We start from the raw sequence: 15177 nt of genomic DNA on the forward strand, positions 1-15177 counted from the left end.
GAAGCACAAGCTGGAATCAAGATTGCCGGGAGAAATATCAATAACCTCAGATATGCAGAGCCTCTTGATGAAAGTGAAAGAGGAGAGTGAAAAAGTTGGCTTAAAGCTCAACATTCAGAAAACTAAGATCATGGCATCCGGTCCCATCACTTCACGAGAAATAGATGGGGAAACAGTGGAAACAGTGGCTGACTTTATTTTTCTGGGCTCCAAAATCACTGCAGATGCTGATTGCAGCCATGAAATTAAAAGACGCTTACTCCTCAGAAGGAAAGCTATGACCAACCTAGACAGCATATTAAAAAGCAGAGACATTACTTTGTCAACAAAGGTCTGTCTAGTTAAGGCTATGGTTTTTCCAGTGGTCAGGTATGGATGTGAAAGTTGGACTGTGAAGAAAGCTGAGCACTGAAGAATTGATGCTTTTGAACTGTGGTGTTGGAGAAGACTCTAGAGAGTCCCTTGGACTGCAAGGAGATCCAACCAGTCCATCCTAGAGGAGATCAGCCCTGGTTGTTCATTGGAAGGACTGATATTGAAGCTGAAACTCCAATACTTTGGCCACCTCATGCGACGAGTTGACTCATTTGAAAAGACCCTGATGCTGGGAAAGATTGAGGGCAGGAGGAGAAGGGGATGACAGGACGAGATTGTTGGACAGCATCACCGACTCAATGGACATGAGTTTGGGTAGGCTCCGGGAGTTGGTAATGGACAGGGAGGATTGGTGTGCTGCAGTTCATGGGGTCGTAAAGAGTCGGACACGACTGAGTGACTGAACTGAACTGACCCAGTTCAGAAAGTAAATTATAATTTTTCAAGTAAAACCTATGTCCCCACTGTCTATCTCCACCCCCAAAACACTGAGGCAGGAGGGTGGGCAAAATGAACAGACAGGCTTGAACATACTGTTCCATTATTTTCTATTTGTTCAGATAACAAATTGAAAATAAGTAAATTTGGCCGGCCTTTTTCAACAAGACAACAGGACAAATTCAGCCCTTATTCTGATTGCTCATTCAACAAAGGCTCATTAGCCACTCACTGTATCACTGGCCACCCTAGAGGGTGGAGGCAGACAGCCAACAAGGCCATAAGGTCTCTCCTATCAGGAGCTTTGAATATAATGGCAGTGACTATTAAATACTCATACTTGCCAAGTCTAACTAGGTGAAATTCTGAGCATTAGACTTGGACCAAAAGGTACCTAACTTTGCCCTGGTCAGTTGGGAGAACTGACCAGGGTAAGACAAGACTCTTCCCCTTTCAGTCTCTGCATCTATCCTCTTGGCCTGTAGTGCAGGACCATCTTCACTTTCTTCTACAAGTTCAGGGAGAAGGCCAAGGCCAAAGCACAAATGAGCCAGTAACAGCTGTCACAAGGGGAAGGAGTAGCTGCTGTGTGACCAGAGCTGGAAACATCAGCAGAGGTGCTGCTGGCAACTCTGGCCTGGGCCAGTCCAGTACAGTCAAGAACGTAACCTTTGATTCATTCTGGCTTCACAGAGTTGACTTAACAGATCCACCAACTCATGTAGCTTCCACCAAAATGCATCTCCTGGCAAACATTGCCATCTTACCACGATTTCTGTTGGGGAAGAAGACAGACTCTGTTCTGCTGGTACAGTGAAATAATCCACTGCTAAGAAATCACAGTTAAGGATGCACTTCACGCCCACAAGGGTTTCTCTGTGGCTCAGCTGGTAAAGAATCTACCTGCAATGTGGGAGACCTGGGTTCGATCCCTGGGTTGGGACGATCCCTTGGAGAAGGGAACAGCTACCCACTCCAGTATTCTGGCCTAGAGAATTCCATGGACCATATAGTCCATGGGGTTGCAAGAGTTGGACACAACTGAATGACTTTCACTTTCACTTCACGCCCAAATGGGTTCAATCAAGGTTCTAAGCACTCTTTAACGTGCTACTTAGGAGCTGAAAACTCAAATTTCCAAGTCAGTTTATTTCCTGAGAACACTATGAAAAAAAATAGAATCATAGATTCAATTAGAACAGCAACACTGGTTGAGACTCAGCTTTAAAGTTGCTTTTGGCCAGGGATTAGTTGGTAAACTGGGTCAGGGGACCTCCATAATGCTAAATATGTTAACATTACAGCACATGAGGAAAGGGTGAACTGGTTCATGGCAAAACTCAAACTTGAGTTTCCCTCTCACATCTAAGCCAACCATCCTGTGTAAATGGTAAAGTTTTGAGTAATGGTTAGAATAAAAACAGAAGGGGAGACTATTCACAGCTACTCTATGGGGATTATGAGTTATTAAAGAGATAAACAACACAAAATAACATGCAACTAGCCTCGAGTCACCCTGATACTACTTTCTAAATACTTTAATAAAGAAAGGTCATGGGTGGGTGTGGTACAGAAGTATATAACTAGTGTGAAATGTGCTCAATATACTGCCAAGTCAAGAAAAAAGCTACCTCCATTATGTCCCTGGGCGCATGATACAACATAATGTGTGTTCCGTGTGTATCATACACACAGAAAAAAACCAGGTAAGCTTATATATTAAAATGTCTATTAAATATATATTAAAATGTCACCAAAATATAAAATAAAAACCTCAGAAAAGAATGATATTTCTTTCATTGCATGGTTTTCTTCTTTTCAGAATAAATAGGTACAAAAGTGTGAAAGCATTAGTCATTCAGTCATATCCAACTCTTTGCAACCCCATGGACTGTAGCCCACCAGGCTCCTCTGTCCATGGAATTCTCCAAGCAAGAATACTAGAGTGGACTGCCATTTCCTTCTCCAGGGGATCTTCCAGATGGGGGTATCAAACCTGAGTCTCTTGCATTGCAGGCAGACTCTTTACTGTCTGAACCACCAGGGAAGCCCCATTACTTGTAATAAAAGGTATACTGTACTTTCTTATAAGCCACAATACTGGAAAATACCAAAGTCACCAAAAAATGGTGAGAAGAAAACTTAATGTCACAAATTATGTCTTAATATCTGTTAAAGACAATTCTGGGAGACAGAACAGCTGTCCTGGAATGCATAGTATCTTCCTTCTGATACACTCAGCATCCAAATGCCAACACACCAGCCTGGCTTTAAAGTAGATATCAGGAGTAGATGCAATCTGGTCTGGGAAGCCTGGCAAGCGGTCTAAGACTTGCATAACTGGCCAGCTCTCAAACCTGCCTGCTCCGGGGTCACTGAATCGTGGTGGCTCGAATGCCCACCGCTGCTCACACGCTCCTGTGCCTGCTGCGTGCTCCACAGGAGAGCTGGCCAGCACTGTTTCCCAAACAAGCTGACTCCCAAGTCCTTCTGCAGCAGAGGCTCTGGGACCTCCAGGGGGTTCTCTCGCATCACCAAGTGGTCCTGGGGAACCATTATCCCTGGATATCAAATCTACTAATTATCCAAATTCTCTGGGAAAAAAACAAGTCCTCAGAAATTAAAGTGCTCATACATAGTGAGTGATGGCAGGGGTAAGTTTTCAAGATGAAACCAGAAAGCATATGGCAACCTTACCATACAAATTTACTTGCTAATTCTAAATATTAATTAAAAAAATAGTGGAAAATTCAAAATATGTTCAAAGAATGTTTAAAAAAAAAAAAAGCAAAAAAAATTGAGTTAAATTAGTAAAAATGTATCCTTTTTTTTTTTAAACCAATTAACTTGTTTGATAAGCTACAACTCATCTTTGCTGAAAAAATATTTTAAATAGCCTCAGAGAACAAGCCCCAAATGTCAAATTGACTTTATTACTAATGGAAATTCTGACCTGGGGGAATCCCTACAATTAAGTCCTTAAAGTTTTGCCTCTATTGCTAAACCCAATGAACTAGAACCACCACTGCTATTATTGAGGAAACCAATTTCTTTAGAAGGTGGGTCAAAAAGTGGGGCAGAGAAGGGGTAGAATTAATTTAATTTTGTGTCCTCCTGGGAATCCTGATAATGTTTTATTTCCCCCAAAAAACGAATGCCATGTTATAACCACAGGACTGCAAGGAGTCCCAATTCCAGCTGTAAAGAGTCACGGCTGGGAAGGTGGGGGTGGGTGGGAGGCTCAAGAGGGAGGGGATATACATCCACTTATAGCTGATACAAGGTGCTGTACAGCGGAAATCAACACAACACTGTAAAGCAATTATCCTCCAATTAAAAATAAAAAAGGAGTCACTGCTCTGAGTTATTAATAACAACTAGGCCGGAGGGTTAAATCCACCCGTGCAAGTGGGTGATTTCACTGGATTCACTTTAGCAGCCCCAGATTTAAAGTAAGGAGAGAAAATACAGTCCACCGGCACAGGCACCATCAATGAGCCACCTTAAAATCTCAGCTACTTTCACAGTGCTTTCTAAGGAGGGTCATTAGTACAAATCAAAACGTGAGGAAAACCTCCAGCAGGACATAAAATATCTTAAAAGCAGTGTACCCAGAGGCAAGGGCAGATGCTCATCTTCCCAAGTGAAACGTAGCCTGATAAATAAGCGTTCAGGCCAAGATAGGCAGCCCAAATCACACTCATTGTGCTGAAGTCATTTAAAACTCAATGAAATGTGTTTTGCCAGAAATACTGTTTCACCAAAATACTTCACGCCACCGGCAAGAGCAGAAAGCAGTTCAGCTGACCTCTCAGCCACAGGCCAGGACTACTGAGAAAGAAGGAAGAATGAGAGCCTCCAAATGGACAAGGACACAGAGCCAAACACCAGGAGCCTGGAGAGACGTGAGAGGCCAGTCCTGCACTGGGAGTGTACCAGCCAGGATTCCGGCAAACACACTTTCCAGATCCAGCGGAAAGGGAGGGCCCCTCTCTCAGCAGATGTGACATGAATTCTGACGGGCAAGGCCACAGAAGAGGAACACAAATAATGCAGAAAGCAACAGTCATCATACTTAACAACAGAGTAAGCAACCTGAAAGTCACTGAAATTATCAGATGCTCCCAGACACTTGAAAGATCTCTGCTGCCACTGGGAGAAAGACAGTGATTCCTTCCAAAAGGTTAGGTGGTTGGACACATCCCACCTGACCACGGTCTACACTGTGAAACACCGTCAATGTGGATCCTTTCTTTAGAAAAACAAAGAATTTTATTTTACTGCCTTTTCATATCTCGTAAATCTGAGGACTAAGCCTTAGGAGAAGGAAGACATAAAGTGATGCAATGACAAAATGAACATCAGCTGAAATATCACAGGGCTTTAGGACTCAAAGATTAGTAAAGATGTTAGTGATAAATTTCATCATCTTTGAAGACGGTTCTTATGTGTGGGCTTTATCTTTAAAGGTTATTTGGTTTTCATTATTAGAAACATTTTTCATCTTATTTTGCCCCTTCATGTGTTGAGTTGTCGGGGCCTGCCATCTAGTGGTGCTATGTTCTGACAAGCAACCCTAGAAAACAACACAACTGGCCTTTTAGAAGGACACCGAAGAATCAAATGACAGGGCAGAAGTCACCAAGATCAGGCTAACAGACAGATCCAGCCTTCATCCTCTACTGGGTTATTAACTCACTGTAACCTCACGGGTGGAACTGATTTACTTCAGGCACCACTAGGTCTCTGAGCATTTTTACCAACTTCAGACATTTAACATTGGGGCTTTTTTTTTTAAGAAACCTCAAAACATTCACAATAATCATAACTAATTTTAGAATTTTGGTTTAAATCCTGAAACTCAAAACATTATCTAACCATTATAAATGGCAATTACAGAGACCCTACAATAACCCAGAGAAACATTCTCCATACAAACAAGTAGAAAGGCAGCACAGAAACGTGTCCACCATGACTTAACCTGAGCAACAGCATGCCGACACGTGAGCAATGACTAAAAGGAGGAATTGGGAATCTAAAGAAAAGGTGGCAGGGTCCAGGTAACTTGACACCTAGCAGATGCCCAGTTACAGAGCAGACAGGAGGAAACCTTTACAAAAAGAGCAAATGCATGAATAAGGTTTTTTCATATTGTTTTGCTATTTCCTTCCCAATAACCAGAGTGGTGGCCTGAAGATTTCAAACCGTCTTCAATCTAAATTAGTAATGTTTTACTAGTAATGCCACACCTCTCCCAGGAACCTTCCCTGGAACACTTGTGCTGCAGGATGTGGTGTGTAAAAGGGTGCACGCATGCTCAGTCACTCACTCATGTCCTACTCTTTGCGACCCCACCAGGCTCCTCTGTCCATAGGATTTCCCAGGCAAGAATACTAGAGTGGGTCACCATTTCCTGCTCCAGGGTATCTTCCCAACCCAGGGATTGAACCCCATCTCCTGCACTGGCAGGCAGATTCTTTACCACTGAGCCACCAGGACAGCCTGTGTAAAAGGGTACCTTGGTCAGATAAACAGTACTGAGTAACATCTCAGAAATTCACAGTGTACACTAGCATATCAGAAGAGCCTGAGTGCTACAATGACAAAACCCACTGATCTTAGGTAACCCAGCCACTGCCCACACTCACCTGACCACAGAACCCCTATTAATTTCAGCATGCAGAGGGCACAGTTAAGGGGAGGCAGAAGGGGACATAAACCCTCACCCGTCTACAGGGGCACCACAAAAGATGTAAGCCTGCAGGTTCTAGTATGGTGGCAGCAGCATGATCAGAAGAACATGTTTTGGAGAACACTGCCTTCAGAGATCTAACAAGCAGCATCAATCCAAGACTTCTGACACACTTCTTAATGTCCCTCAACCTTTAGTTAAGCAGCAGCCATGCTCTGAAATAATAACTAGAGACAGCCATGGTTCTTTCCAAATGGTTCTTTCGAGATACTAATGAGTAACTTATGTTCACACAGAACTTACCATCTTTTATCATAGTACAGTTTGCCATCTTCTATCCGAGCTTCAAATCTCTGGGCTGGAGACTCTGCAGGGGTGGTGGGCAAGTGTTCGGGAGAGGACGGGGATGCTGGAGGAACCAAAGAGATATTCCCATGACTAAGTGTGTCACAAGCATGCAAGTCCATCCACTAACATGCTTTAAGTGAAATGCTATTTAAAAGGGGGTAACAGTCACGATCCTCAAGTTCTTATCGTTGTAATAAGTGGAAATTCAACAAAATTCTTGTACATCACATCTTCAAAGCAACTCTGTGAGCAGGCAAGGCAAAGATTAACCTCCCCACGGAAGAGAAACTGAAACCTGAGCTCAGGCAGGCTAAGGATGTGCCCAAGGTGACTGAGGGTAGGACTAAAACACCACTGACGATCAGAAGCTCCAATGGGCAAGAACTAGAAAAATCTGTTTAAATTTATAAAAATTAAACCATGCCTAGAAATATTTATTAAGAGATAGAGCAGGTTATTGGGGGTATGTATCGAGTCAAGCTAATAGCGCTGATAACTAAAATGGGTTCAAATCATCTAAATTCACACACTTACTCAAAAATCCACCCCACCAGGCCTTCAGACACTCAGGACCTCTCTCCAGACCATGGTGGCTTTCAGGAGGGAATTATTTAGAGTGGGAAGAATCTTGTTTCCTTTCACAAGACTTGCCTCATGGAGGGATGCGTAAGTAATCAGCATGTTTAAAAACAACAACAAAAATGCCTTGCCAGTCCAGAGTTCTATTTTGCAGCCTAGCAAAGACCCTTAAGTGTGCTCTGAATGAAGCACCCTGAACACTGGGCCTGTCTCTTCTGTAAGTTGGGACTGGGGTACCCCGAAAGGCCCTTAGGAGAACCAGCCTGTGAAAAGCCACTGGATAAGCACACCTCGTGCTGAACTCTACCAAGCGACTAACACTGAAACATCCTGATTTCATTTTCAGAAACGGATCTGTGCTGACATCTTATGCCTAATGCCTACAAAGGAAAGGAAAGGATCATATGTCTTTTTTACAATAAATCCTAAGGAAAAGACAAAGGCACCTTTAACATAGCAGGGTGAAACATAAAAATCAGGGTAGGATGAGCTTAAAGGTCCCCTTTGGTTTTCACGATGACTGCTCTTAGGTAAATGATGAATGTTTTATTTTTGAAAACCATGACAACTCCTTGTCAGGCTTTCACATGATTTTCCAATAATACAATAAAAAGGCTGCACAAATGCCTGCAACATCGTGCACTTACCTGGTCTCTTGGGTGACTTCAGCTGTAGGAAGAACAACAAAAAAATCTTAGAGAAAATCATTTCAGATGCAACTTAAGGTGTCAAAGGTATCACAGTGATTTCACAAGCAACATGTGAACAAAATAAAGCTCGAGCTTTCAAATAAATAAAAAAAAAAAAATCACAATGTACCTTATTTAACGTTCTCAGATCCTCCATGATCTGCTCATCTGTTAACAAATAGTTGAGCTGGGGTGTTGAGAGTTAAAGGAATGTGTCTAAAAAGGACAGTTTCCAAGCAAACAGAATTCAACAAGATGGTGCCAGCATTTGAGAATCTACCAAGTGAGAGGAAGTTCTACCATGTTCCTACAGTTTGCCTCTCGGAACTTTCTGATCCTCCTACTCAACATGGTGGAGTCAGGTATTTAAAAGAATCCACGTTCCCCATGTTACAAATGTTGATGGTCAAGAAGGTGAAATGAGACTCCACAGGTAACTACAGTAACAGTGACAGCCCAGGACACAGGAAAAAACTTCATCTGCCACTTGTGAAGTGCTTTTGTCCCTAAGATCTGAGACTTCCACACACATATATAATCTTGCCTAGCAGCTTCAATTCTCGGTTGGGAAGATGAAGGGACCGGAAGTCATGCCCTGTCCTCCTAGCAGATAAATAAGAAAACCATTCTGTACAAATGGCTTTTTATTATCTCCTCGAGAAGATAAACACCCCCGCCTCCCGACATGTCCCCTTTCCATTCTTATGATGAGAAGGGTTTCTTGACGTCTAACTAAACTCTTTTTTGTTTCAACTGAACAGCAGTTTGCAATCCACTGTTTGGGGGATATAGCTGTGGCTCAGAGGTTAAAGCATCTGCCTCCAATGTGGGAGACCTGGGTTCGATCCCTGGGTCGGGAAGATCCCCTGGAGAAGGAAACGGTAACCCACTCCAGTATTCTTGCCTGGAGAATCCCATGGATGGAGAAGCCTGGTAGGCCACAGTCCACAGGGTCGCAAAGAGTCGGACACGACTGAGTGACGGAACGGAACGGAAGTACAAGAGGCAGTTACAGTCCTCATTTGCTTAGTGGAAAAATCAAGGGCACGTGAAATTTTCAGCTGTCCTGAACCTCCAAGTGAGTGTAAAAGGAGCTCAGAGTCCCTTTCCAAATGACCGCTCTCTGCAACTCCCTCCCACTCAAAGCATAAACGACTGAGGACTCCAACACCTTCTATCTCATGGTCTAATATATGTGCTTTCCAACCTAATATGACAATTCCTGTAGCACAATGGACATGTTCAGTCTATCAAAAGGAAAAGCAAAGGATTCAGTGGTCTAAAGGAAAGGGCGTGATGAAGGCTTGCTGCGAGTGGATATCAGGAGCAGGTTTCCTCCTCTTGTCTGGGATGGGGACAGGATCATTCGGTCGCCTCCGCAACTTTCTGGTCATGATGGGTTTCACTTCCATGGAGTCTGTGGCAAGAATGTAAAGGGTCAAGCTATCCAACTGCCACCTGAAGTCAGCAAGAACCTACAGTAGGACTATCAGCCCCAGAGCCACCCTATCAGAGTTGTTTTATGGGGGATGTCCCGTCCACGCATGACCTGAGTCAGACGCCGAATGACTTCCTCAGGAGACTCTGAAAGCTGACCCAAGCGCACATCCCCCTCAGAAACGGCAGCCCCCCTGCAGCTTCCCACTGCAGCTGTTGCGGCTTCGCTCCGACTCCCTGGAAACTAGCCATTTTCCCTCTTCCTCCTTTCTCAAATCAAGAGGCCACAGAGCAGCAGGCACTTAGGATTGGAAGGAACTTCTGGGTTGTCTCAGCGAATTCCCGCCCTTCCCACCAACAGTGAGTGAACCAAAGCCCAGTGGTGTAATAGGCTCTTCAGAGGCCTCTGGCCTCAGTCTCAACAGTTTTACATGAGATTTACAAGCCTGAACTCTTATTATTTTACAACCTTTTTAAACTACTCAACTACCCAGACTGATACCCTGGAGGCTCCTGGTAAAGGTCTCGTTTCCTCCTCCTTGATTTCTCCCGACTGGGTGTCACCGTGGCCACCTCCCCTACATACAACCTCTCCCCGAGGTCCCTCCTTCGCTCCTGGTTTCCATTGTTGGGCTCCGTTTTGCTGGCCTGCTCCTTAGATGCAGGTGAGCTCTGAGGTCTTGTCAGTTCTCACTCCAGCTCCACCCACCCTGTCGCACAGCACCCTACACCGCCACACGTTCTTCTCCAGGTTCCGAGGAAACCACTTCTTTCCTGTGATTCACCTCTGAGACCATCTCCTCCACCACCCACCCTCCCCAGTCAGAGCCAACTATCATCTGTGACTTTCTTCACCCACACATCAGATCCATCATATAATGGCAGTTCTGCCCTTTCACTGGGCTTCCCAGGGGGCACTAGTGGTAAAGAATCCACCTGTGAATGCAGGAGACATAAGAGATGCGGGTTCAATCCCTAGGTTGGGAAGATCCCCTGGAGGAGGGTGTGGCAACCCACTCCACTATTCTTGCCTGGAGAATCCCATGGACAGAGCCACCTGGCAGGCTAAAGTCCGTGGGGTCGCAACGAGTCGGACACAACTAAAGCAACTTAGCACTCATGCATGCTGCCTTTTCACTACCTCTCAACTCCATCCTCTCATCATACCCTCGCCTCTGTCAAAGGCTCTTCCTCAGACACAAATCAGATCATTCATCACGTCACTTTTCTCAGGAAACATATCAATGCCTTGCTTTGGCTACAGAATAAAGGCCATACCAGCTTCCCTGGTGGCTCAGACAGTAAAGTGTCTGCCTGCAATGCAAGAGACCTGGATTTGATCCCTGGGTCGGGAAGATCCCCTGGAGAAGGAAATGGCAATCTACTCCAGTACTCTTACCTGAAAAATTCCATGGACTGAGGGGCCTGGGAGGCTACAGGCCATGGGGTCATAAAGAGTCGGACATGACTGAGCAACTTCACTTCGCTTCTCCCTTCTGGTCTCCGTCCCTTCTCCTCCCTGCACAGAGTCTCTGGGAGCTTTTCAACTCTTCGGTCACCCACAGGCACCTTACCGTTTATGCCTTCAGCCTCTGTGTGCTGTCCCTTGCCCAGCCTCCTCTTTTCTGCCAGGAAACTCCTACACATGACAACCTCCAAGAGCCAGCTCAACACTCCCTCTGCTGTTACGGCTTCTGAGAAGTCCTGCCTTTGTCCCAGCAACCAGAGCATCTGTAGGAGCCCTTCCACCAAGCTCCTGGTTGCTCCCCCAGTAGACACACCAACTCCACCCCAGGGCCGAGCACACTTCTGGCACACAGCAAGGGCTGGCTGCACACGATTTCCCATAGAATAACTAGATGAAGTCAAGCCTGATGTTGAGGGCCAGTTCATTTGTGACTGTCACCTACATGGACTGCTGAAAGAATAGCCTGACAGAATTCGAGGTGGCCTGTCCACCACGGCAATGCACAAGGCCCAAGAGGATATAATGGGGGAGAGTGAGGGGCCATCTCCCTAAAAGACATCTCTTACCCTGTGCTGAAATGCCACCCTCCCCAGTTTCTCACTGGTTGGGTGGGTGGGAATCCCCGTGGCAGTGTGTGACGTTGTCAGTCAGGCTGAGTAAATACTCTTGCATCTCAAGTTTCCTCATCTATAAAACGTAAATACCAGTAACACTTCCCTCACAGGGTGCTGTGAAGATTTTATGATGACAGGTATAAAGCCCTCAACATGGTGCCTGGCGTAACTAGAGTTTAGTCAATGCCAGTTTTTATCATCGAGCTCTCAGCCAGGAAAAAAACCATACAAAGATCTTTCTGAAAAGTCATGGCACAAACAGCTGCAATAGAAGTTACAAACTTGAAGGCAACTGCTGTCAACTGTGAGGCTTTCCAACATTTAGACCTAATTTGGAAGATGAAAAAATATCAGAGATAAGGCACCAAGACCCCAGCCAAGTGTGCCCTGCCCATCAGGGGTAGGAGATACATGATGGAAACAAGCAGGGAGCGGGAAAGCTGAGAAGATCTGGGAATAAGCTGGTTCATTCAAAGACCAAAAACTCAGAAAAAAATAACTGCACCCAATCATTCACAGATAAGAAAACATAATTGAATTCTCCTCTGCAATGGTGAAAATCAATCCATTTCACTGGCCTAGTCATGGTATTAGCCTAATCAATTTACCTCAAAGACTACTTCAGCATAAGGAAGGTGCTCCGAGGAAATCTCTAAAATTAATTACCATGTCCCCACCACTGTCTAGGAGAGTGAGTGAGCAGGAAGTAATCCTGGCCCAGGGTCCAGGTGGAGGATGTAACTCAAGGGGAAGGGCAACGTATGTAAGCATTACAGTCCCAAATGACACAGTAAGACTGTTTACTTAACTCGTTTTGCTCCAGTCCCAGCAAGGTTTGCAGGGTTGGCTTCCACAGACGATTTTTCACAGAAAGATGAGAGGTGCTGACCATCTGGGTCTGAGCTGATCTAGAAATTCTATTTCTCACCAGAATCGACAGGCTGGGTTTACATCAGTCTCCTGGGTTTAACCAGGGGTCCCAAGGGCTCTGACAAAAGACAAACTTCAGGGACTGAAACTCAGACCTCAAAGTGTAGCCACCCTGGAGAAGACACTCGATCAGGAAACAGCATCGTCTCCGACAGAAGAGCCACAGCAGGGTCAACACTGTGGCAGACGGGCAGTTACCCCCAAATCAGGGGCTGGACTGAAGGCCCAGGGCAAACCCCAGGCACCCCTTTCTACCGGCAACGTCACAAACCAAGGCTGCATGGTGACTATAAATGGGTGCCTGTAAGAGACAGGCGGTGGGGCATGAAAATCAAGGTCAGGTCTTCTGTAGTCAAACTGGGTAGGAATGAAGGGACTGATCTCCATCAGGCCAGCAGCCCACAATGCAGAGGTCATATTTCAAAGGTGAACCGATCAAGCCCCCACAATGCTTGGATTCCACAATGGCAGCATCAGAAAAGAACGTCTGGGGGACAAGCCCACCCCACCCCAAATCCCATGCTCTTCCATCCTCTCTCCCATGCTGCTTGTTTGGAGCCTCTTCTGCTCACTGGCATCTGGTCTGTGTTGGGTGAACCCCCTCCTGCATCACCACAACCACACGTGTCTTGCAAAGTTTCCCTGCCAAGAGAAACCAGCCCATCTTTACCCTCACTTGTTTAGGACACTCCTCCATCAGAGCCACCTCACACTGAGGAAGGCACGGAAACCATGTCGGTCTTCTAACTATGAGAACACAGGCTCCTTGAGGACACAGACCTTCTGGGCAGCTCATTCTGTGAAGCACTCAGTGCCACGGGAGTTCGGAGGGTTTCCGGAGTCAGTATCATGTGGTGGTTAACAGAACACGCCTGGAGTCGAAGCATCACCTCACTGGGACGCTTGGAGCAAAGGGCTCCGTTCCCATGCGCCTGCCCTGCTAAGTCAAGTCGAAGGAGTTGCAGGGGCTGAATGAGGTTCCAGCTTCACTGGCCCTCAGTGCCTGCTCTGTGTGCCAGCCCCCCAGGGGCACATCGCACCATCTCCACATCAGACCTCCACAGTGGGTTCTATCAACTCCCTGCCAAACAACAAAACCCCACCACAGAAGCAAGTCCAAGGCAGGGCTGGGGTTTGTCCACTCCTGTCAGCCTTCAGCGGCAGCTCTCATATATTCATGGAACACCGAGCTCGAGGTAAGTACTCAGAGCTCCTACTGGATGTTATCATTACTCAGGGCTCTCGCCAGGAATCCAGTATCCTCTAAGGAACCGCACAGGCTTTACTGAGGTCATGAATAGCTTCCACAGGGGCCTGCAGCTTGGCTGGAAGACGCCCCTGGTGAGGCACGCACTTAAAAAAGAAGATGAAGTGGTGGTTAGTGGGCTGTCAGCAGGCAGGAGAAAAGACGGCTGGCCTAAGGGAGGAAGGGGACACACAAACGAAGAAAGATAAAGCCCCCACACGTTTTCAAGCTCATGAAGGTCTCATTAATTATCGCGGTTACTTATAACTTTGGTCTTAACCGCAGAGAAAACTCACACTTGGGTGATTCTATCTATAATCTCTCTCCTCCAAGTGTGGTCTGACCAACAGCATCACAGACCCTGAAGAGGTGGTCAGAAATGCAGATCACTGGCTCCACCCCAGAACCCGAATCAGAATCTGCATTTTATCGAGACCACAGGTGACTCACACCCACACTCAAGGTGAGGGAATCACTGCTCACATCCCAGTTTCTTTACAACAGTACGCTTTCCTGCCTGAACAGCCAGCTGTCCCGAGGTCTCCACCAGTGGTTCACAGAGCCTAGAGAGTGTCCCACCATTTCCCATGGAGGGCTGCAAAGGCTGCAGTCCTGCCCAGATAGAGCACTTCAGCGGGAACACCCGTTTTCCAACAGGTTATTTGGTTCGAGTTTCTCATCAGACCCACACTCCATTTTGTTTTTCAAGAGATCTTCATGTTGAACCAGAAAAGGAAATGTTAAGAAGCGTCTTTTCTGGACAGAGCCAGGCAGCACTGATGCTGGGCATCAATCCACAAAGGTGAAATCAGTCACTCAGCAAGAGGAAGGCAGCCGGGCCTTTAAGCCAACACCATGGCAGCACCATCTGTGGAAACGCTCATTACCCTTCTAGCTCCAGTGCCTTCTCTTCAGACACTCCATCATTACCTTGGCAGCGCTTTCCATGCCAAGGGTACCAAACGGCTTGAGGAAGGACATCAGTACCTTTAATGCCCATGGCAGGCTTTAAGCACTCCTGTAGTCTATTTTACTGCGTCACAAATGATTTCCCTGCACATATTTGTCTTTTCTACCCTGGCAGGCTCGGCCTCTTAAGTCACCGAGGATGCCTCCTGTCCCTGTTAAAATTCCGGCTGTAAAACAGCCTGGCTCAACAATGACTACTGCCTGTCAATATTCAGGATGCCAAATCACAGGTGAGGGGCTGACAGCCTTCCCCACAGATGGAAAGGGAGCGGCTGTAAACTGATAATGTTTCCCACCCGCCTAATGAAGGCTCCGAGCATCTGGTGGCTCTAGCAGGGATCGATGAGGCGTCAATGCCGCCAGAGCCACGTCGGAGAAGAGGGTGTGCAGGT

General features: G+C 46.1%; 1 protein-coding gene across 2 annotated transcripts in view; it reads right to left on the reverse strand.

The window, feature by feature from the left end:
* SUDS3 (SIN3A corepressor complex component SDS3) overlaps nt 1-15177 on the reverse strand; it is a 36022-nt gene that overhangs the window by 7812 nt on the left and 13033 nt on the right. The window contains exons 7-10 of one of the 2 annotated variants that reach the window (XM_088828204.1): nt 9455-9538; nt 8252-8325; nt 8080-8101; nt 6809-6914 (exon numbers count right to left, since the gene is read on the reverse strand). In XM_088828204.1, coding sequence (XP_088684330.1) covers nt 6809-6914; nt 8080-8101; nt 8252-8325; nt 9455-9538 — 286 coding nt within the window. Of the gene's footprint in view, nt 1-6808; nt 6915-8079; nt 8102-8251; nt 8326-9442; nt 9539-15177 lie in introns of both variants that reach the window. The other variant, XM_055404844.2, reaches the window with a different exon arrangement.

Source organism: Moschus berezovskii, chromosome 19 (genome assembly GCF_049115385.1).
Source record: "Moschus berezovskii isolate FMDL1 chromosome 19, NW_MosBer_1.0, whole genome shotgun sequence".
Lineage (NCBI taxonomy): Eukaryota > Metazoa > Chordata > Mammalia > Artiodactyla > Moschidae > Moschus > Moschus berezovskii.